The sequence below is a fragment of the Puntigrus tetrazona genome, unplaced genomic scaffold, assembly GCF_018831695.1.
Source record: "Puntigrus tetrazona isolate hp1 unplaced genomic scaffold, ASM1883169v1 S000000715, whole genome shotgun sequence".
Classification (NCBI taxonomy): Eukaryota; Metazoa; Chordata; class Actinopteri; order Cypriniformes; family Cyprinidae; genus Puntigrus; species Puntigrus tetrazona.
In genome coordinates this window covers 304,476-328,911 of record NW_025048327.1, presented here as the reverse complement: position 1 = coordinate 328,911, position 24,436 = coordinate 304,476, and the positions used below count along the sequence as shown (strand labels likewise).

Sequence of the window (24,436 nt, the reverse complement as noted above, 5' to 3'; positions counted from 1 at the left end):
TCCATCTCATTACTCAAACACCTGCGACCTCCGACCCCTCCTCACCTGCAGCACAAGTTTGAGCCTGCCTAACAGAGCCCGTGTCTGAAAATCGGTTTGACTGTTCAATGACTAGGGCACTACATTTTTAGAAAATCAAGTGTTAGCCTCAGGCTGAAATGAAAGGTGTTGAATAGCACTTGACCAAATGACCACATTTGACAACTAAAGGAAGATTTCTAAGAAACGGTCTTTGCTGTGAAATACAAGAATTTTAGGCGGGACTGGACTGAGAAGAAAGTACAACAGTAAAACTAGCAAGCATTCATAAAACATAGTCGTGCTTGCAAAGGCATGTTGGAAGATACTGAACAGTTGCTGTGACAGGTTCTAGCTGTTCTCAGCAGTGACCAACGGCCAATTTCCTTTTCCATATGTGACCTGGATAATAATATAATAAAATTGATATTATGACGGAAACTTAGCTGTGCAGAGACGTTTTCTTTTCGAAAGACATAAAATACGTAGCGCCATTTTGTGATCTGATATGAGAGGAGTTTTTTTCATGCATATGGTACATTTTATATAATCGCAATTGCCATTTTAACTTGTATGTCCTTCTTGTATCTTTCATTTTTCTCACAGGATTAAATGCGAAAGGATTTCACATCCTAAATCCAATTCCGCGCCAGCTAAGCTATATCGAGCAAGCTTGTTAAATGAGGAAAACCAAAACATATAGAGCTCTAATGATAACTGTGCACAAAAATGATTCACCGTTTCACAGCCTCTATAGTGTTCATTTGGAGACTGCAGTGATATGTACTTATTGGTATGTATTTTGCAAAAAAGTTTCCACAGGTAGCTCGTGGGATCAGGTAGGCAGAACCCTAGCAATTACTCAGAACATATAATAAACCATCTAAAACAACCATTTACAACACCCTGATTGCTCAGGATCCACCTAGCGATAACATTACATTTCCAAGAGCCATCCACCTCAATGTTATGAGGAAGTGTGCACTGGCTCTTATTAGTATACTTATTATTGCTGTTAAGCATTTTTAATCAAGTCAGAACGTTATTTTTTAGAATTAGCTAGTAGTATCAGTATTATGACCTTTTTATTTATATAAAGGAACACAAACTAAACAACTTTTCTGTTAATAGTTAAGCTTTTCTTACTCACCTCCACGTGGGATCTCCATCCTGCACCTTCCCTAATTTCCCATTCAATTAGGACATCTATCAACGGTAGCATTGTTATTGTTCTTAAATATTACAGGGATCAAACTGTACCTGCTCAGATTGTTCTGGATAATTGGAGCTAAATTTTCTAACACACTGAAACGATGCTGGACGTGAGCAGTTTATCACAGATATATACAGATTATGACCGTCTTTATGCATAAACAGCTGTCATTATATCGTGGCGTTCAGGCAACGTTCAATCCATTTACTTATGAATTGTCTATTTTCAGTGTCTCTAGTACGAAATGGGCCTTACGTAACTTAAAATGGCATTGACGTATACTTGACTTATACTTCTAAATATGTTTGAGCTATATTTGTGCTCCCAGAATTGGCATTTCCATTGCTTTTTGTTCACAATTTTATATATGAAACTTACAGACATTCAAGTGTTTTAAAAAAAGAACGCATGAAGCTAGAATAAAATGTTTTTGTTTACAAGCAGATACCCCATTCAGATATAAAAAAATATATACGAATTAACACCTGAATAGGAACATAATAGTAGTTGACTTAAAGAAGGCTTATGAGTGTACTTGCAGCATACAACTACTAAACTAGTACTTTACTGAGACTATACTTCAGTGTGTACTAAAACGCTCCTATAAGTATTTAATTCATAAACTATCAGTATATCTATATAAGAATAGCTGCAGTACAAGCTAAACACATTATTGTAAACTAGTTGTGTACTTAAAGTTTACTACTGTTATACTTGGAACTAGTTCACAGACGATTGGTAATCGACAATGCATTCGGACCGGAAATACGCACGCTTATAAAGAGGAAGAGGGATTTTGGTGATCAGACAACATGAGAATTCACTAAAAGCAGGCAACAAGACCATCAGCTCATGCAGCAGCCGAGGTGTAAACAGGTAAGCGTGAGCTGTAATCGAAAGGAAGACAAGCTGTCGGTTGCTAATAGACAGTTAGACCTCAGGGACATGTATACAAACAACATCAGAGATCCAAATACACAAACAGCTGGGATGTAAGAAAGCCAACTGAAAGAGAGAAAAAACTGAATCTCAAGACACAGGTGGCCACTTATGAAATTAGACACTGATAAACGAGACTACAGATGCGAATTACACCGAAGAACAGGTGGAAGAGAACAATAGAAGAGTCCTAAATCACTCTGAGGAGACATTCACGGAGAATTTAATATTTTTTTTTTTTTTTTTTTACTTTAAACTTGAGGTTTGCACTTTTAGAATGTAGTGTGAAGTCTGTGCAATGGCCCAAAGCATCAGTCTAGGGCAGTCAAAAAAAACACCTTCTTCTGTGTAAAAACGTAAGATGGAAGAAAGTAGAATAAAAAAAAAGCATAATTTTCCACTTTTTTAAAAACAGTCCCTCTTCAAAAGTAATATATCTAAAATAGAACTATTTTATACTAAGTACAGTTTTAATCTATTAATATTTGTACCGACATATGCCTCAAGATGCTCTGATATAAAATATTAGTACTTAATGCATAATGCGTATTTAATATTATTCATTCTAAATGATGACTGTATTATTATTGTCACGGTTGAGCCTTCGCGGGACGGATGACACGAGGCTTAGAATAAACTTAAATGGATTTAATCTCAAAAGGCAAAATAAAGGATATACAGACAGGCAGGTCGAACAGGCAGGCAGGATAAACACAGGGGTAGACATCAGGTAAGGACCTCGACGCTCGGACAAACAGAACTCAAAACACAGGACTTAAATACACGAGGTAATTGACAACACTGACGAGACACGGCTGCAGACAATCATACAATTAACATGGAGGAAAGGCAGGGCACAGGGAACACATGGCACGAGACGAAAACAATAACAAAGTCCGGGGAACGTGACATTACCCCCCCCTCCCGGAAGGTGCGTCCTCGCACCTAAAGGGTAACAAACAAACACAAACAAAAACAGAGATGACTAGGATTTGGGGATACCGGGTCTTGGGAGGAGGTTCTGGTGGAGGACGGATCGCCAGGATGGGGCAGGCAGAAGGCAGAAGGGTCCAAGGAGGTGTAGATGGAGGGAGGAGCCAGGGAGGAGACAGGAGGAGTCCGGAGCAGGAGGAGATCCAGAGCCCAGCTATGGTGGTCCACGGTGGGGCCGACGGAGGGAGGAGCCAGGAAGGAGACAGGAGGAGTCCGGAGCAGGAGGAGATCCAGAGCCCAGCTATGGTGGTCCAAGGTGGAGCCGACGGAGGGAGGAGCCATGGAGGAGGAGCAGCCATCGACTCCATGGGGCCGACCGACGGCGGCGGAGCAGGTGGTGGAGGAGACTGAGGCAGAGACGGAGAGCCGAAGAGCCAGGGTGACGTCGAGGCGCTGGAGGTCCAAGGCGACGCCGCAGGCTTAGGCGACTGACACGGAGGACGGGGGCGGGAAGGGCGGGCGGAGCCAGAGCGACTGAGGACTGAGGTGAAGCCGGAGGGAAGGAGGAGCCTGACAGAGCCGGTGGGATGGAGGGACGAGGCGAAGCCGGAGGAGAGGAATCCCGAGGCGACGGATGGTCGACGACAGACCAAGGCGGAGCCGGAGGGACGATGGAGCCTGGTGGAGCTGGTGGACTGACGGACCACGGTGTAGAGGAGGGAGCTAGGAGCCCAGGGGAGCCGGCGGGTCACGAGCCGAGGAGAGTCTGGGTCTCGGAGGCAGGACGGCGAGGCGAGGATCCTTCACCCTCGGCGGCGATGGAGACCGGCAGACCCGTGGCGAGCTCCGGATGGTGAGCTGAGGATGAGCGCAGGGGCTGCTGGGATCCATCGACGTGGTGTGGCAAGGGTGGGAGGGTGGGAAAACTTGAGGCGGCACTGGAGGAAGCGCACAGGGCGCGGGCACAGGAAGCGGGACGGCGCGCACGGGCGCGGGCACAGGAAGCGGGACGGAGCGCACGGGGCGCGGGCACAGGAGGGAGCGCACGTGGCGCGGGCACTGGAGGGAGCGCACGTGGCGCGGGCACTGGAGGGAGCGCACGTGGCGCGGGCACTGGAGGGAGCGCACGTGGCGCGGGCACAGGAACGGGACGGCTGGGCGGAACCAGCGGGCTAACGGGACGGCTGGGCGGAACCAGCGGGCTAACGGGACGGCTGGGCGGAACCAGCGGGCTAACGGGACGGCTGGGCGGAAACCAGCGAGCTAGCGGGACGGCTGGGCGGAACCAGCGAGCTAGCGGGACGGCTGGGCGGAACCAGCGAGCTAACGGGACGGCTGGGCGGAACCAGCGAGCTAACGGGACGGCTGGGCGGAACCAGCGAGCTAACGGGACGGCTGGGCGGAACCAGCGAGCTAACGGGACGGCTGGGCGGAACCAGCGGGCTAACGGGACGGCTGGGCGGAACCAGCGGGCTTACTGGGTAGCTGAACGGGAACAGGAACTCAGGATACAGGGGAGGTGCCCAGTCTAAGTCCAAGCCCAAGTCTACATCATCCAGCTCCCTTTGCAGATCCAGCAGCCCCAGGTGGATGATCAGCTCATCCTCAGCCGATGTGCAGTAGGCGGAGCTCCACTCCGCGCTCTCATCGCAGTCGGCTGTCTCCACCGCGGGGAGCTCCGTTGCTGGCTCGCGCACCTGGTCTGGACGTATCACGGCTCGGGTCCTGTTACGCTCCACGGCTCTGTCGCTCTCTCTGGCGATGGGTCCGTGGTCGCGCTCGACTCCGCCCCCGTGTCAGCAGTGGGCTCAGGCTGGGGCTCGACCATGCGGTGAAGGGATGGGCTAGGCTCTGGATCTGGAGTGGGGCTGGTGTCGTTGTCCTCAGGCGCAACCATCATGGTTGATTTGCAGGACACCAGCACCCACTCGACGTATGCGGCGAGGCTCTCTCGAGGACCGCTCCCGGACAGCTGCGCTTGGCTGGAGGTGTTAAGTCCGCGGAAATAGAGTTCGAGCAGAGAGCAGTCCGGTAGTAGCGAGTCGTTGGCCAGTTCGAGGAATAGTTCTGTATAGTCCTCGAGAGAGCAATCCCCCTGCTCCAGCAGGCGGATGAGGAAGTTTGGGTCTTTAAACTGGGCAAACATGGCAAACAAAAACAAAAAAAATAAGGGGGAAAATACGCCGCTATTTACTTCTTTAAGGGTCCGAGCGTTCTGTCACGGTTGCGCCTTCGCGGGACGGATGACACGAGGCTTAGAATAAACTTAAATGGATTTAATCTCAAAAGGCAAAATAAAGGATATACAGACAGGCAGGTCGAACAGGCAGGCAGGATAAACACAGGGGTAGACATCAGGTAAGGACCTCGACGCTCGGACAAACAGAACTCAAAACACAGGACTTAAATACACGAGGTAATTGACAACACTGACGAGACACGGCTGCAGACAATCATACAATTAACATGGAGGAAAGGCAGGGCACAGGGAACACATGGCACGAGACGAAAACAATAACAAAGTCCGGGGAACGTGACAATTATTGTGTAGTATTCTTGCAAATAGCAGTTCCATTTTAGCACAATGAAATACACTTCAGCATATGTTTAGCTGGACCTCAGCACTACCTCCCGCACAATTAAAGTGCATTAAATACAAAGCTAGTTTCTATTTAGCAGATTTTAAGCATACCGTACCAGTTTAGTGCACACCTAGTGTATTTAGTGCACAAATATTTAACTGCATTTGTAATATACTTAGAACGAAATAAATGTCGCATTTTAGAGACCCGAGCGTAGCAGTCAAACATATCTGTCCAAGGCATACTTACGACAAAACAATGGAAAAGCAGCACGGTAAAATGCAAAAATGCATTTTTTTTGCATTCCACTGTGATGCTTTTCCATTTTTTGTTTCAAAGTGAACTTGCTCTAGACGTTGTGCTCTCGTGTATTTTCTTTATTTTTTTCGAGCTGAAGTCATTTCAATCGTTCAGCTGAGCAAGCCAAAGGCGAGTGTCAAGGAACCAATTCTCCACCGGTGGCAAAACGGAGAAAGCTGTTAGTGAAGTTAGCCCAGGGTTCTAAAAATGTGGCGTTCGGCTTAAAATAAGTACAACTTTAAAAAAAAAAGTCCCCCTTCCCCAATCCAATTTTTCACTCGAAAACACGTCCACGTGAACAGGCCCACACTCTGCTTCACATAACACACCTTAAACACAGCTTTAGATGGAGCACAGCTTCTGTGTAATAGCTTTTGGTGGTTTGTTTTTACCATTGCAAATGAAGACAGATAGAGAGGAAACAGGTTCGCAAACAGTGAGTCATATCCTACGGGTCCCGACATGCCGACAGACTATTTAGAGGAGCAGGTGGGATGGAGGGATGCAACAGAAAAAGCTTTACAGCTGTAGTGTGGCTGAAAGCGCGTGTATCTGTGCGAAGCGAGCAACGCAGTTTGTTCTCTCCTGCTGTGGAGTGTGTTTGTCTGACAAACCTCTCCTGCAGTAAAGTGGATCGGGCTGCTCTCAGGTCCTTCACCTCGCCCTCTGCCCGTTCTAGTCTCCGGGTCACCTCCTCCTCTTTCTGTTGCCACACCGACAGCTGCTTCTGCATGGACTCGCATCGTTGTTGACATGACAACCGGCTCTCCTCCTTTTCCCTCAGGTCTCGGGACAGCCTTTAGGGGAAAGCGTGAACGCACACTGACTCACGACACATGCAACCATTTACACCCACATGAAAGCTAGATATCTGCACACATCTGCGCACACGCAAAATAAACAGCTCTGTTCTGAAACCAAGAGTGCTGCCTCGGTGCATGCTGCGTACATACACGCTATCCCGCTGAAAAGATTAGCATACGTTGTGTTTTGGATGATGACGTGCTGGTTGTCTTAGCGGATTTCGACATTTCTTAACATTCACAGTTGTTTCCAACAGAGTTGACATTAGTACATGTTGCTAGGCAAAAACAAAACATGAGTACAAACAAATAATGGGTTATCGGTTGTGGCACATTTTACGCATGTTTTGTAGAAACCAAAATGCCTTTTTAGGATTCTTCAATGAACAGACAGTTAAAATCCCCCAGGTGACTGGCTCCAGTCATAAGGTCATAAACCCACAAAATAAACCCAAAAATAAATAAATATTGTTATAGAATACTGTCATCAGTCAAAGAACAATGTATAGATGATTATCACTACAGTTATAGCTTGACATACTTTTTATAAACCTATAACTTTTACCTGTTTTATCTCACAATTCTGATCTTTCTTCCAACAAATGCAACTTTATTTCTCCTATTCCAGAACTCATAATATTTCTCCTATTCCAGAACTCAGCTTAACTCAAAAATAGCATGTTTGTCAATTCTGAGAAAAAGATGGATAGTGCATAAAAAGTGCTGGAAAAAAAACTATAGTCACAAGCGAGAGAGCGACAAGTAGTTTGTCCTTAATTCATAATCAGAATTTGCTAGATATAATGGCCAAATTGTGAGAATGAAGTCATAAAGTCACGTTCTGAATTAATAAGTTGGAATATAAAGATAAAAAGTTAATTATTCATAAAGACAGTCACTTATTGCCACCTTACAGTTAAACAATTTAACCAGAATTGGAAGTTACTCATTTGCTTACACATATTAATGTGGAAAAAGATCCATTGTCTATTGTTAGTAAAGTCTAAAGCACAGCTCACACATTAGTCACTTTCAAACCCAACAGGTTTCTGTTGGTAAACGCAATGAATAACTCAATTCGAGTTTCGCCCTAACAGAAATTCCGGGTTGCATGTATTCTTATTAAAAAACGTGTGTGCTCTAAAGTAGCTATTTGGGTGAAATACAACATTAAATTCATAAGTTGTTAGTATTTGATAGGAATACTGCCATGTTTGCGCTTTTTTCAGCCATCCAGTTCTGTAGGTGGCACTGTCACAAAACGAAAGGGTCACAGAAATGCGGTTCTAAGATTGCGGGACTGCTGGATTTTACCACTGCTGTAGGCCCACGGACAATAAGACGAAAAGTTCTTCTTCGCATTTCACACAGGCTTCCTTTACCTGCCGAAACCATCCCATTGCTGTTTTTCTCCCTTTATCTTTTCCCCGCAGGACAAAAGTAGGAAATTCCCAAACACAGAAGATCTTATCCGTTAGCTTCCAGCCTCCTCTCCCCCGATTGAGGAAGACGCTTTAGGAAAAGGTGTGATAATGGCACACTTCCCATGCGGCACAGTTATCGTTAAAGATCAGGCCGTTTCCTTCAGAAGACAGCGCAGCAGAAGATCTCTTCGGGGCTCTTCTGAGGAAAAACAAAAGAGGGTGGCATGGCCTTAGATCTGAGCTAATGTCCTCAAGTCTGACGAAGATAAGCGCCATCCCACAGGCACGCTCACATCTGTGGATTTTTTTGGTATGCTTGAAGGTTGCGGATAAAACATTTTCCCAAAGTACACACTGGCTGCTTTGGAATGCCTAAACAATAAATGAAATGCTGAAGCTTAACATATGTTCGCTATAAAGTTAAATACGAAATGAAAGCAATGTGGGGAGCACATGGGCTTCTCCGTGGGCGTTGCAGAGTCGAGGAGTCACTCTTTCATACTGTACTTTTTAAGTAAAGAAGAGTGAGAACCGTGGTTAAAGATGACAGGGGTCGGATTTAAAATAGATTCAGTCTGATATCTGTCATCAGAATAAATCATTAGCGCCTGTGACATATGAGTCTACTTTGCAGATATCGTGGCTCCTTTGGGATGGTGAAAATTAAAGGGGCTTTGAAAACCGAGATGTGAAGTGTGTGCGTGTGTGTGTGTGAGGTGCGGGAAGTTCTGAAACCCGAAGCCCCGTGAGTGGGAAGTGCTTCCATCTGCCATCACAGAGCTTCACACGTAGCTTAAGCCTGCTGACACATTACAGAATTTAATATCTATACAATATCACTCCGTGTGAAGCAGAGCTGTGATACACGGAGAGAGGGGGAGGGTTTAAGACCTCAGAGCGGAGAACATCACCCACATACCTGCTCCTTTCTGAGCTCAAAGGCATCGGGTCTTCTTTCACCTTTCTCTCATCTCTCTCTTCTGTCCTTTACCCTCTTTTTGAGGCACTAGTCAGTTTCCACAGGTACGAAGCAGAGCCAGAACCTGACGGCAAACTTCAAACTTTCATTTGCTGATCATTTTATTTGCAGGTTGCCATTTTTGAAGCTGTATCGCGAAAACTGCCTAATTGTTTTGTTTTAAAAAAATCTTTATCTTCCTTTTTTTCTTTCTATTTATTTATTTGTGACCATTTATAATGGTACAAAATATTCCTGTTTCAAATGAATGCTGTTCTTTTGAACTTTGTGTGTAGAAATATATATATATATATATATATATATATATATATATATATATATATATATATATATATATATATATACACACACATACATAGAGTATAGCTACTCATAAACTCATATTTCGATATACATAAAAGAAAAGTATTTGTAGTTTTATTTGTACCGAATGAGATTTAACTTCTTCTTAACATCTAATGTAGAAACATGATATTTTTTTTAAAAAAACATGCTTTATGGCTGTAATGGGAAACGGAATTTGTGGAGTTCTCCAGTGTCTCTTCATGACTGAGGTCACTTTGCCCTCCGTGAAAAGCTTTCAGGCCTTTTCAACCCTTCTTTACCAGCATGCCGTCCTTTCTTCAGACTGCCGAGCAATTGTGACAAACAGCACACGGCACTCCAAACCACATCCAGGAATGTGTATCAATCCACTGAGATGCTTACAGATGACTGACAGACACTAACAAACTCTGTCTCCGCCGCGCATAAACACACAGACACACACTCACCGCACTTCTACACAGACAAACACAAGAACACACCCTACTCAAACAAATGCACAATAGTTCATGGTTGTGCACAGTTTAGTGGACCGTGACATCAATCAAAACACACAAAATGTGACCAAAGAAGCTCGACGTGGCTCTATTTATAACTTCCTGGTCCATGTGTTTGTGCGAAGTTCAGTGTTTGTGCGAATCTGCTTTTTTTGAACCTAGGAAAATTATATTTGCTAATACATTTGCCGACTTTTGTGTTTACTTCACATAAAAAGCCTAAAAATAGAATTAGAATGAGCTGGTAACATATTAAACTTGACTGAGACTATTACAGCTATTTTTTAATTTTTATTAATATATTATATATACAATTTTTTCATGATTAATGATATCCAAAATAAAGGTTATTATTTACATTTTATATTATTTACATTTTATTTTATATTATAAAAATAGATTTAATATATAAACATAACAGATTTTTTCTGATCTACATTCATGTGTGTTTGTATTAATATATACATAATAAATAAACACAGTATACACACATGTAAACAAAAACTGTTAATTTGGATGCGATTAATCGCAATTTCTATATATAAATACACACACATACGGCATATATTTTGCATGCGTTTACATATATCACATATAAATAGATTTTATATATAAATGTACCATATTTCTTAAATATGATTGTGTATTTATCTAAACACACATACATCGAGTAAATAGAAACTTTTGCGATTAATCATGATTGACGGCACTGATATAAATCATTTAGAACATATAATTTATTATATTATTTCATTTAGAGTTCATTGCCGCTTTTGGTTGCAGACCGTAATTTTGACTTTACAGTTTTGTTTCTTTCTCAGTGGCCTCTTTTTTTTTCTTCTTCAAAACTGTACACACCAATCCAAGAACTGCACGCACAAAATGAAGAACAGCATTCAAAAGATCACAAACACATCTCAACGTTTGCAAACACCTTTGCCATAATTCCTGATAAATTATTTATGAGTTGCATGTTGTGTCTTAGGAAATCGAAAACTGAGTCAACAATTAGTGTATGGTTTTGTAGATTCGGCACAAGTACTGATTTTGCGTTTAAGAGGTTACGCGGTTTGTGACACTGAGATATTAGCGACTTCTCTGTGCTATGGATGTACCTCTCGACAGCGTCCGTCTGCCCGCTCCACAACGCTCTCAGACCCTCCTTCTCCGCCGACTTCATCCTGCAAGACAACGGAGATGTGTTTTTATTTAAAGCAGCGGCCGCTGACATCTGTTCTCTCTTTCCTCTATTGCCTGTGAGCGCGAGAGATACCGAAAAAATCTCCCCCTCTCCCAAAAAGTCACCCGAGCGTGTCCCTCTGGCATCCGCTTCTAACACCAGCAACTCGGCGTGAGCAGCTAAACAATGGCGTGTAAACGAGCGTGGCCCGGGGCACGTCCGCGTGTGAAGTTAACAGGTACCATCGAGGCTATAACGGGTGTTGAAATCTCACCGAGTGAGAGGGAGAAGGTGAAAAAGAAAGAAAGCAGGTGGAAAAGAGATGGAAACACAATCTGACATACAGCTGTTAAGTGTTACGGGGTTTTTTTTTTTTGTTGTAATATCCCTCCGTAGTTTGAGTAATAATGTGAAACTTGGTTAGCGAGCGCAGAAGCGACAAGAGCGAACGTTGGAGTTTAATAAAACACAGAATTAAAGCTATAGTGGCGCCAAGTGATATTATGTTATTATGATGAGCTCCGGTGAGGAAGAACTAATCTCGGGATTTGGCAGAGTTTTTGCGGCTTCAATTATTTGAATGGTATTCAAACATTTCCGCTAATCCACAATTGTTTTAATGCGCTGCCTCTGACAGAGATGTTTTTTCTACGGAATTCTATTAATGTTCAATTTATTTTTGTGCAGATTTACCCGCACCTAGATGTCATATAGAAGGCCTCTTCATCTGCAAAGTGGACCGAACTTCGTTGCCGCAAGTCAGGAGTCTGGCTAATCGGGACTATTAATATGCTAACGGGGGGGCTTTTGTGTGCCTGCGTGTGTATGAGCGTGCTTTCGTTTAATGCGTGCCAGACAGTGTTTACATGTGTGTCTATCACTCTGTCAGTGCTTCAGCTCATTAATTCACCGTGACGTTCTCGAATTCTGCATGCTAGTCTAACAATCGCGTCGTGCATCGTCCAAACATTTGCTGCACATGTACATGCGTGCTTTCCTTTCTTGGTGGGGTATTACCGTTTAATTCAATTTACGAGAATTTCAAATAATAATCATTTCTTTCTAACCCTCTAAGTAAATGCCTTTTTTCTTAAGATTATAAGATTATTTAGTACATGTATCAAGGGCTTTTCTTCACATGACACATTTTTTAATTAATATATATGTATATGGAAATATTTAGAAGCCCTACAAGTGCATAGGGTAAAACTTTTAAGGTTGCTTTCCCTGGTTGAGTATCATAGTACGTTAAGGCCTCGTGTCCACGGAGGCATTTTTCTGTCAGCTGAAAACGGCAGGCGCTCTGCTGAAAATGCTCAGCTGTTTTTTCCCTTGAGACAATGCGGTTGCTATGATACGTAATATCCGCTGAATTAACGGCAAATGCGTCGCAAATGAAATGTTTCTCCGAGCCTTGTTTCGCAACAATAATCTGTCAAATTGACCTAGTAAAGAAATAAATACTCTGAGACAAGCTATATTAACTTCTCCATTGTTGTTCAGCTGTAGTGCGCCACTGTGATTGGTCGGTTGACTAGTCGGTTGACGAGCAGAGTTTTATCTTCAACTCTCGGCGCTGAAAAAAACGCCCCGATCGCGAAAAGATGCTCAGTGCTTGGGCGTTTTAAAAAACGTGGCGTTCCCATTGAGAACAACTTTAAAAATATGCGAAAAACGCTTCGGTGGACTTGTGGCCTAAGACTATTGTTTTGGGTTTTTTTGCAAGTTTAAACATGCAAATGATACATTATCTAATTAAGTGTGCGCTAATTTGCATACATTCACAGAACAGAAATCTGAAAATAAAAGCAATTTTTGTGCACAATGCACATTTCTTAATATTAAGCCCAAAATCTGTTTAATGTTACTATTGATTACGTTTTTTTGCGAAGTGCACATACCAGATTAGTTGTTGACATGTTAAAGGGACACTAGAAGATGTAATGTTCTGTGATTTAACAAAGCTGCTTCATTTGCTTACCTATTCTGTGAAGAAAATGGAAAGTTTGGTATAATCTACAGTCTCAATAAATAAAGTGTGATAAAATAAACACGCGTATTCTTTCAAATAGTCTGAAGAAGGAAGAAAATGTGCTAATTTTCGTGTTATAGACGGCTAATAATACTCGAAACCGTATAGAACTCTGCCATTTAACGTGAAAATAATCATCGGTGCTGGTATGTGTTGCTGCATCCCTCGTCCCCGCGATGAAGGTAAAATCTGTCTGCTTCACACCCACACACCAACACTCAACCCAGATAAGTTCACACGCAGGCTCCTCAGACAAATTCTCCCTCTGGCTCTCAGACTGACCTTCCTGTCGATCAGGACATGAGCGCAGACCTCGCATGTCTCAGCCTGGTTTCTAATAAACGGAAACCCTCCTCTCCTCTTTCTTCTTTCCTTGCCCTCTGCAAAACATCCACACCAGCTGACCGAGGCTCCTGGGGCCTGATGTTAAGCACAACATAGCAGAGAAATCCCTGCATTGCTAAGCTGAATAACAATCGCTCTCTCGCTCTCCGTCTCATTCCCTCGTTCTCTAGTTTCTCAGATTCTCTCTCAAGGTCAGCGCGGTACGGATTCCCCGCGGGTTTCGTCTGTCAACTGTTAAACCTTCTGCATCCCCCACATCAGCCCACCCCGACTTGCAAATATTTTTCACCCTCTCACGCTAGCGCTCCTCACCCTGCACCATGGGCTCCCTCAACGCCAGTCTGGAGAGAGTCAGGGGAGTACGAGTCTCGCAGCTGAGCCGGTATCTGCCGCTGTTTAGGGGATTGATGAGTCTTATGGACCTTTCTTACTTTGTTTATTATGGTTGCCCGAAGGTTTCCCCGAGCTCTGTGACACACTGCTATCTGACAGCGGGTTAAGATAACCTTTCATTTCCCCTGGATCTCTGTGACACTAGAGATAAGAGCGAGGGGGAGAGGAAAAGGGAATGAGAGAGAAAGAGAAAGCGATTATGGAATCAACATGTTAAAGATGGACGTCTCCGTTTGGATGAAAACTTGATGGCTGTCAGGTCAAGCGGACCTGAAAACAAGAACGCGATCTGTAACTCACCAAAGAACGGACGGGTCGGGATCGAAGGAAATAAAAAGTCACTCTTTCATCAAACCCGGGTGAACACTAGCGAACACCATTTGGGAATGATCCCCCAAATCATGCAACTTGTTGAAAAGAGATGTGCTATTTTGAGAAACGACTCAGATAAATCAATTCTGATCTAGATTCAGTCTCAATAGATAGATTAAGCAAATAGAACAGATATAGATATGTATAGGAGGAAATTATGACAGCATGTATATAGAATTTTGATATTGCATTTTTTTACACATTTAATTACTAAAAATAAAAAGAATGACAATAATGTGACTTATTAATCTGACTTATTAGCTATTCCTAGTACATTTATATTTATTTATTTATATGATTTATTTATTAACCAGAAACACCACACGTCAGTTAAACACACTGGAGGTAATTACACCACCTGACTTCTTCTTCTTCAATTTCTACCACTGAGGACAGATCCAGCTTCCCTCTGCATCTAATACCCGCTCAAAAATCATTTAGTTTGTAGGTTGCCAGGTTGAGGTCATAAATGTTTTAAAAATCTTATGTTACATTTCATACGAGATCTGGCAACTGGGCAACTTTGGAATAAAATAGCGATGCGATTATCCAAATAACTAGGTTTAGGCCATAAAAATGACGGGAGTGTGCAGGGGAGAAATGACAAAAAGGAGGCGGCGGGAGATGGCTGTGAAATACGGGAGACTCCCGGGAAAAACAGGAGTGTTGACAGGTATGATTGACTACAAGTAAGGTAGTTGGTAAGTTTAGGATTCTGGGTAGGACTAGGGATGTAGAATATGTGCTTTATATATACTAATAGAGTCTGTTTCTTAGAGAGCTATCATTTGCGCTCAGGAGCGTCGTGACACATGCAAGACCAGGTACTGTGTGTTTTTTAGTTTGTTCAGGAGGGAATAGTCTGAAAAATGCATGACATCTAAACTGCAGCTGAGAAGGTCCAGTGAAATGTTTTGCATATCACATTTTTTCTTAGCTTTACACTCTACTTAATATTCCACCAGGTCCACATCATTTACAAAAGCGATCATCCTCTTTATCTGTTTCAGCTTTGCTCTTTTCCACTTTCTTGCCCTGCAGGTTGATCACATTGGTGTCGTGTCACCCCATGTGCATTTTAAATAGCCCCTAACTATTTCTGACATGTATCAGTGTATCCAGGGAAACAAACCGGCTCAGCAGATGTGTGATATGCGTGTCTGAAATAGGGTTAGAGGTGGCGTGGTTGTCTTGGGAACACATGCTGCATACAAACACTGCTCTTTCTTCCCTGATATGGAGATATCAAAGCTTTGGCACAAACATCTGAAAACACACACGTCATGCTGTTTGAGAGAAGCTGAAGCGCATATAATTCATAAGGTCTAAAGTTCCCTCCTGAAAAAAAAAGTCATTGGAGTTTCTTTACTGAGAAAGTTCAATAATTCAGGTGTTATTCTTGGCTTGTTTGCTTGTGTAACTTAAATTGTGGTGAAGCTATTCCACAGAAAAAAAATTAGATTCTTTCATTATTTAATCATTTATTCACCCATATGGTGTTCCAAAAAAGATATGATGAAGTTTTGTCCATATAAAGAATGCCAAAGGTGCCTAAAACAATATTTAAACCCACTGACTTTCATTTTACGGATAAACTTGTGTGTTCTTTTGTGTTCAGCAAAACAAAATCAGTCATATAGGTTTGCTGTGACGTGAAAGTGACAGGATTATCATTTCTTGGATGAACTATGATGAGAATTTGAATCATGGGACATGTGGATGTTTTAAATGAGGTTAGATCTCGAAAACAGCACACAAAAATAGATTCATATTTATTTATGTTCTCATGAATTATTAAAGTTAAGGGTCTGCAAGAGGTTTTTTTGTTTGTTTGTTTTTTTGAATACAAAAATACATTAAAGCAGTATTGTGAAATATTACTATAATTTAAAATAAATTTTCTATTTTAATATATTATAAAATGTTTAGTCTTCAGTGTCATTCTAATATGCTGATTTGGTGCTCAAGAAACATTTATTTATTATTATTATTATTATTATTATTATTATTATTATTATTATTATTATTATTATTATTATCAACCCTGAAAACATTTGTGCCGCTTCACATTTTTTGTGGAAACTCTCAAACATTTTCAGTAAATTCAGATACATTTTCAGGATTCTTTGATGAATAGAAAGTCCTAAAGAACAATTTTTTTATTATTATTATTATTAAATTAGAATTAAATCATTTAAATATAAATCTTTGGAACATTAACTATTAATTTCTTTCAAAAATGTAAATTTTACTCACTCACCCTGTTGGAAAAAAAACACTGCATATGCTGGTTAGGCATGTTTGTAGCATGGCACTGGTTTGAGCTGGTTTAGGTTGCTTCAAGAAAGTAATATTTCGAAAATTAGCTGGATCTTGGGCTTCGAAAGTCCACAACAACAGACAAAAACGAATATTGAGAAGGTTACCTCCACCCTTTAGGTACCCTTTGCAGTGCTCGGTACCCCAATGGTACCATTCACAACTTCTGACAATGGAAACATAATTGCGCTGCGAAAGACATAACTGCGTACCGTGCTATACCGAACCGTACCGCTCAGCGAAAAACGAGCCATTAGTGTCCGTTTTTACTGAAATAAAGTACTGTCAGTTGCCTCAAATCCGTTTATCAACCTACCAAAGCACATTAGCGCAGAAAGCAGGAAGGGCCGGCACGCGACGAGCCCCATCCTACACACGCGTACGAAGCTGTCAATGCCAGAGCGTCCCTGACAGCTACCACAGCTCTCCCGCTGTCACATCACATACACTGTCTATCCACGGAGCATTTTGACAGCTCCCATCAACGGGAAAACAGAGAGAGGCTCCTTCGTTCGCAAAAGAGAAAGGACGGATTATAAAAGGAGCGTGAGCCAATGTTGAGTCAGTGTGTGTAATGCGATGAACCTCAGAGGAGGGAGGTGTACGGAGCGTGAAGCAACACCTCAGACTCAACAAAATGTTTCTTCCTCACACTCTGCCAGGTCACAGAGCTCGCGAGTCTTCGCTCCTCCTGCACCTCCAGGAAAAAAAATAATAAACTCCCTTCATAAAGAGATACATCACGTCGCGCGGGGAACATATCCTCATTGCTTTGGTTATATAAACACTGTTCGGTGTGGAAGGTAGTGCAGTGGCATGCAAATGTAATACAAAACGATTTCTCTTCGACTGGGAGAAAGATAGATGGCTGTTACTCAACTGAGCAAATCATAAAACGCTCCTCTTTCTCCCTCCTCACACGCATTAAATCATTTTAGAGGCGGTGTTTTATAGATAATGGAGTTATATTGAGCTGTAATGTGAGCTGAGAGATGTTTGGATTTAGTGTGTTTTATGATGAGCTATCAAAAGGAGAACACTGAATCCTGGGTATATCAGGATAAAATATGGGGTCAGAATACTCCACCTGGTATGTGTCAAGTGTAAAAGTAATTTGTGATCATAAATATTAGTTAAGAAATTCTTAAAAGATTAGTTTTCTGATCATTTACTCAACCCCGTGTTAATGTCTTTCTTTCTTCAGTCAGGCGTTTGAGGAAAACTGATTTTTCCCCATATAGAGGACTAACAGGGACCAAACTGCATTTTCAATGCAGCTTCAAAGTGCTCTACACAATCCCTGTCGAGGAATAAGGGTCTTATCTAGAAAAATAATTCTAATGTACAAAAATCAATATACTTTTAACCACAAATGCTCATCTTGCACCAGCTCTGCAATGCAAATATACTATATGGAGAAAAATCCTGGAACATTTTCTTAAAAGAAAACTCTTTTCAATTGATGAAACAGAGACTTGGAAGTGAGTGAGGAATCTTGGATGACATGGAGGTGAGTAATTAGTCAAGAAATTTTAATCCTTTAGTGAAATAAACAGACTATTTCATCCAATATTTGTGTGCAATAATTTTGGTTAAGTCACTGCCTTATTTACTTACAGGTCTGAATTTTGAAATGTCAGAAATCACCTTGAATACTGTCTGTATGAATGTGCATCAATCACATGTAAATTAATCGTATAATAAAGTATATTGTAATAATAAGTATACTGAAACCACACACACATGACAACCCTTGTATACGTAGACAGAAAAGTATATGCCAAGGCATTTTCACTCCCAGCTCATTACATATTGATTGGTCAGCATCCTCTGAATCACAGGGTAATCATTTTTAAATGTGTAGGATCCTCCATTGCTTTAAATAAGAAACCCTTGGCCTACCATTTGTTAAAATATAACAATCAGACACAGCTCCAACGAAAGTAAAACTTTATATAAAAATGATTTTAAAAATGATTTAAAAAAAACATACAATCCATTAAACTAAGACAAACATCTGAAAACTGATGCTAAACTGGTTCCTTGAGTGTCAAAAAGTGACTCCAAGTGGTCCTGACCAAGCTTCAATATGTGACGACTCTGGAGTGAGAACTTGTTGTACATGCAGAGAAGTTTCCTTCATACCTCAACATTTGCTGAGTCCTGGTAATTTTCCGGTCTGAGTTTGATTAATGCAGTTGACATTCTAATAAACAACCACAACGTGTGCGAATGCCATCATATTAACGGCTCAAACACTTAAGTGTAAATAGTGTTGGATGCTGTTCCTATATAGTGCGAATACTGGAAGAGGTTATAATAATACATTACAAAACAGTTTTCAATTACAAAATATTCAGTGTATACTTATTAAAGTCATAAATGGATGGAACCTTACATGTCCCGGTCCCTAAAGGATCCCACTGCAACTTAAACCTTATTCAAACAGTAAATATATCCTCAGAGATCGAGGAAGAGAGCCATGAATTTAAGCGTGATAACAATTTCGAGCTACACGCATCCAGTTGGTGGCCAGCCCATTGGATCAATGTGAGGACGCCACATCCAGTTTCAATTATAAACCTATTAAATAACAGTTAGGCACATTAATCCCACTTTATTTTCACTTTTTGCATAGAAATGAAAATTAGATTGTAAAAAGGTGCATATAAATATCTTCGGGTCCGTCACATCTAAATATGCTGCCTGTAATTTGCGTAAATGGCCTTTGCGCTTACTGTAAGTACTCAACCCATTTTACAGTTTACAGACACTGTAATTTTACTGTATATTTGAAACACGAACATGTCTAAATGTGAATGTGTTGATAGGTTAGATTATTTTAAAATAACTTACTCCAAGAGTTTCTCTGCATGCTCTCGTTCATGCCTGCTGTTCTGGATATCTATTTTCAGAGTCTTCACCTCCTCCCTCAGGCCTGGAAAAACATCAAGAACACGTTAACGGTCAAGTACCCTGTTAAAAGTCAAAAACAGGACACCGCATACCCTTAACAGGCAACAGCGTTGGTCAGGTGACTAAGATATGCTTCAGGAAACTAATGCTGAAAGATATGTGCGCTATAATAAATCCAACTTGGTTCAACATCTACTGTTGGCAAAAGTTGAAAACAGATTTTAGCTTCGCTGTCTTTTGTCACTTGCTATAAATGTTCGTCTGGGTTTCTTCCCTCATTCATCCGTTTCCTCCTATGCCAATAAATGTAACTCTCTCTCTCGCTCGCTCACTCTCTCGCTCGCTGCTTTGTATCTCTCTAGAAGCACTGAAGCATAATCTGGTGCCTATCGGTTGCCAGCAGCAATAATTGAGGGTGAACTCTACACCCAAACACAGGCCAGTGAAAGCATTCTCATTCATCATCTCAGCTCGGTGACATCCGATGCAGCATTCAGGAGACCGTATTCACTCGGCCCTGCTCTCATTATCGTGAAGAGGGCAGAGAGACAGAGGAAAAACAGCCAAGTATATGAAACAGGAGACATTTTAAAAGACAAGAGGGAGGAGAGGATGACAGGAAACTGTAGGAGTCCGACCAGCCACAGATTTAGAGTTGTGCTACTGCAGTCACCCGACATCCAGGACATCTTACCCGCAAATTACGGGCATGCAAGCCTATCTTCATCCGGTTTTGTATGAAGATGGCCTTAAAATGTATTCAGACACTTAAAATTTATGTCATTTAATTATACAACAAACCTAAGAGGCATCTCCAAATGAATGTTAGAGCTTTTCTTAGAACTAATGTCATGTTTAATCATATTTGCAGCTATTTTTAACTAGCTGGTGTCAAGGTGATTTTTAGTGGCTGTATGAAATCTTTTCCTCTCAAACGCAAACAGGACACTGTTAACATGTTCCACTAACATTTAACAACCAGAATGTGGACAAATACCTTCCACACGGTCATAGAAAACTGGAAAGAATGTGTGGGAGCAATGTATTTTTCAGGCCTTGACACGTTATGGGAAATATATTTTTGTACTTCTGCTCCAAAATATTTCATCAGCAATACATTGCTTTTATGTAGAGCTTACAGTATGTGGAGGTAGACCTGAGTCCTAGCTGCAGTAATAGTTTTTTAGGTAGATGATTATGAATAAATTGGTCAAACTGGTTCACAAAATGGGCTCAATGATTATAGAATCAAGAGGAATTAAACAACTGCAACAATTTGTTAACTCATTTGTTAATGCATTAACGAACATGAACTACCAGTGAACAACATACGTTTACCTCAACTGTCATCTTCAAGAAACATCTAAAAACACATATCTTCAATATAGACTTGACCCTTTATCACTAGAACTGTCTGTTCTATTTCTATTTGATATGCTTGCTTTCTTTTAATTATTATAAAAAAAATAAAAATAAGTTGACCTTAACTTATTTTAAGCTGAACTAAGATGAATGAATGCTATATAAATATTGTTCATGTTAACTAACATAGTTAATTGTTTATAGCAAACGAAAACGTATCGTAAAGTATTACCAAAATAACTGATCCATATAACCGTATAAATTCCATATAAAATTCTGTTTCAAAAAGTTACAATTATTATGAAGATTTTGCTTAATATTAATCTTTGATTTAATCTCACTTAAAAGATAAATACTTTTTGAAATAAGTTATACTAAAGAAATGTCAATTCATTGTGTAAAAATGACTTGCCAAAATCTTCAAAATGTACTTAAAAAAAAAAAGTTGTGCAATATAAATAAAATGAAACTGACTAGGTAAAATGAAACTGATTTTCCTATTGACTACAGTATATTCAAACTATATCTAGAGTTACGGTTAGAACTGTCGAAGGTTATTAATAATGCATGGATAAGCAGCTCTTTTCAGGTGCCTTTAACTATATATATATCTTGTTATTTGTTTATATATATGTAAGAGATAAGATCAACTAATTTGCATGAAGAATTACTGCCATTTACAAAGGTGTCAATGTAACAAACTAGAACACACTCTCACACGTGTAGCAGCCGTCGGGAGACACACACACACACACACACAGAGAAGTCGATGAGTGGCTGCCCTTCGCTGCCACTGACCAGAGCAAGTCGTTCTGACCTCTCTAACCGTCTCTCTCCTACTCTCCCAATGATTAGCATCACAAACCACAGGACAAAAACACCCAAGAGAGCTGCGAGACTTCAGAGATCCAGAGAGACATTATTTGTAACCCTCTGGTATTATTTTGAAGCACATCTCCTGAGGAAAAACACCACAGAAAGCACAACAATGCCGTTACCGAAAGAAGAGACAGTAATTAGGAGGTTGCATCATCTCTGTGAAAACAGCAGCTGCAGATAGAGAGATAGAGGGTGTAAAACCACAGTAAATTACGGGAAACAAATGTGTTTGTTTCTAAAGGAACTGGGGTCCAAGCCATAAACACCTGAAACCACAGTCCAGAGGAAGCGGTCATTCTGTTCTCAAACTGTTTGTGCTGGCAGGCAGGTCGACTAACTCACAACAGGATGTATTCCAGAACTACATAAAGGCTGGCGGAATCGTTTCACTACGCGGTCGGTCCAGAGGGCTTTTATTCAGAGGAAAAATGGTCTGTTTTGTTGGTGAGTTGGCTGTCTGGCTGGCTCTGAGAGGCTGAGACCGGTTAAGGTGACGTCGTGCTTTTTCTGTTGAAAGTGCTCTCTACTGCGCTGCCCGTGTCAGTCTGACATTTTCTCGATAGGGGTAAAAGAGTGCCTAGGAGGAGGGCTTCGTCTCTTCGGCAGCGCACTGATAATTGCTTTCTGGTCACCGTAACACGGCAAGCAAAAATAGAGAGTAAGGTATAAATGTATTCGCTCTTTGTTTTGCTCCCTTTTTTCGCTTTCTTTTGCCTCGCATGGGAAGGAAAAATCTATCCACTTCATTTCTGAGTCTAGGGCAATGAGTGCTTCTCCAAGAACAATTTTTATGCCCTTTCATAGCACAGGAGACTTAATGGAGCTTTTAGCTGCACTTCATTTATATATCAATTTTGTCTGAAGGCTTCTCAAAATTCTTAAGGTGAAAAAAAATAGATACAAATGATACAAGTTTCGATACCATACAGAGGCTGAAAATGAATGGTAATGGCTCCGATCATTTAGTCTGCAAAAAAGGTCTAAATCATGAAATTAGAAAACCTATGTTTTTTGCCTCGATAATTTGCTATTTATTGATGCTTAGTAAGTTAGTTGATAGGTTTAGGTATCGGGTAGGATTAGGGATATAGAATATGGCCAAGCAGAATATGTGCTTTATTTGTCGATTTGTTAATAATATGCATGCTAATAAGCAACTATTTAAAAGTGAGAATTGGTAAATTGGCGACAAAAAATTCAGATAGGTAGATAGAACACAAACATCACGCACTTAACGCCACACAGACAAAAACTGAAAAAAGCGAAAAAGCAAGTGAAACACGTCATGTCTCCAAAACACCTGTCCAGCGTACACACATATATACACACAACACACCATATGCACATGAATGTCCATGGATGTATGGAGGACAAACGTGGACAAAGAATGTGAAAAGTGCAATACACACCCTGTGTGAGAAGCTGGGCTTCACGATTCTGGGTCTGGACCTGGTTCTCCAACTGCAGAATCTGCTCTTTTGCTGCATCAAGACATGACTTCAAGTTTGGCACCTCCACCTGCAGCCTCTTCAGCTCCACCTGCAACCCAGCCACTTGCTGCTTCAGATGAGCACCCTCTAAAAATGAATACATTTGTGAAAGTGGTCATTTTTGTGTCTGTTTTTGTGTGTGTCACTTGATGTCAACCACATTAATCGATGTTTTAATGTGCAGTATTTCAGAGAATAACTCAAAATGCAAAACGGATTCTTGAGAAAAGTTAATAATGATAAAAACAAGATACCCAAGCATAAAACTAATTTGACCTGCTTGGAACGACAATGAGTTCACTGAGGTGTAGGGTAATCCGGTCAGCATAGTTCCCACCCTCTAAAGCAGACTGTATAATGACACAGTAAACAAGCCATTTGCATGGATGCTGGTAGGCTAGTTTCAATCTATTTGGGGCAGAGCTTAAGTACATAAACACAGTGGGCTAAATGTATAGAAGCCACAGTTAAAACATGACTATTATTAGCAGTATTTTAATATAGAGACCACAAAAATCTAAAATATGATTTTATCACATGTATAAATATATATTTAAAGGGGTCATATGATGTGAATTAAAGTTTTCCTTTCTCTTTGGAGTGTTACAATCCCGTTTTGAACCCAAAGAGATATTCTTTATAAACGTTATGACTTCTCCACACCCCACTAGCCCATGCTGGCTGCACACAGAGATTATAAAGGGAGGTAATTCCAACTCTGCAAAGACAGTCTGGCGCTTCTGACTCACAACCTTTAACTAAGTTACATTTTCATATTAAAAGAGCCTTCTACTTACTATCCAAAAGCATGTTCTGAGCAGTAAAGGGTAACGTTAGTGCTTGTTGTTATGTTTGCATCAAAAGACAGTACTAAGTCATGATAATCAGTAATTATGTCTCCACTGGATGCAAAAAATGCCTCGTTTATACTGTGTTTTATTGTTTTGGTAAGATAAACTTTATGGTAAGGGACATAACATTTCTGTCAGATGTCTGCGGTATTCAGGCCAATCACAATGCACTGGATAGCTGGCCAATCAGAGCACACCTCACTTTTTTAGAATAATAAGCTTTCTACAAATTGACCCCTTTCAGAAGAAGGGGCTTAGAGGAGAAACAATATTGTGAAAATAGTG

The 24,436-nt window shown here is 41.0% G+C and overlaps 1 protein-coding gene across 3 annotated transcripts in view; it reads right to left on the bottom strand.

Annotated features, from left to right (window-relative positions):
• Positions 1-24,436, bottom strand: part of lekr1 (leucine, glutamate and lysine rich 1) — a 77,904-nt gene that overhangs the window by 20,552 nt on the left and 32,916 nt on the right. For 2 of the 3 annotated variants that reach the window (XM_043232835.1, XM_043232834.1), the window contains exons 6-9: positions 23,220-23,387; positions 19,510-19,591; positions 11,128-11,193; positions 6,600-6,782 (exon numbers count right to left, since the gene is read on the bottom strand). In XM_043232835.1, coding sequence (XP_043088770.1) covers positions 6,600-6,782; positions 11,128-11,193; positions 19,510-19,591; positions 23,220-23,387 — 499 coding nt within the window. The remainder of the gene's footprint in view (positions 1-6,599; positions 6,783-11,127; positions 11,194-19,509; positions 19,592-23,219; positions 23,388-24,436) is intronic. The other variant, XM_043232836.1, reaches the window with a different exon arrangement.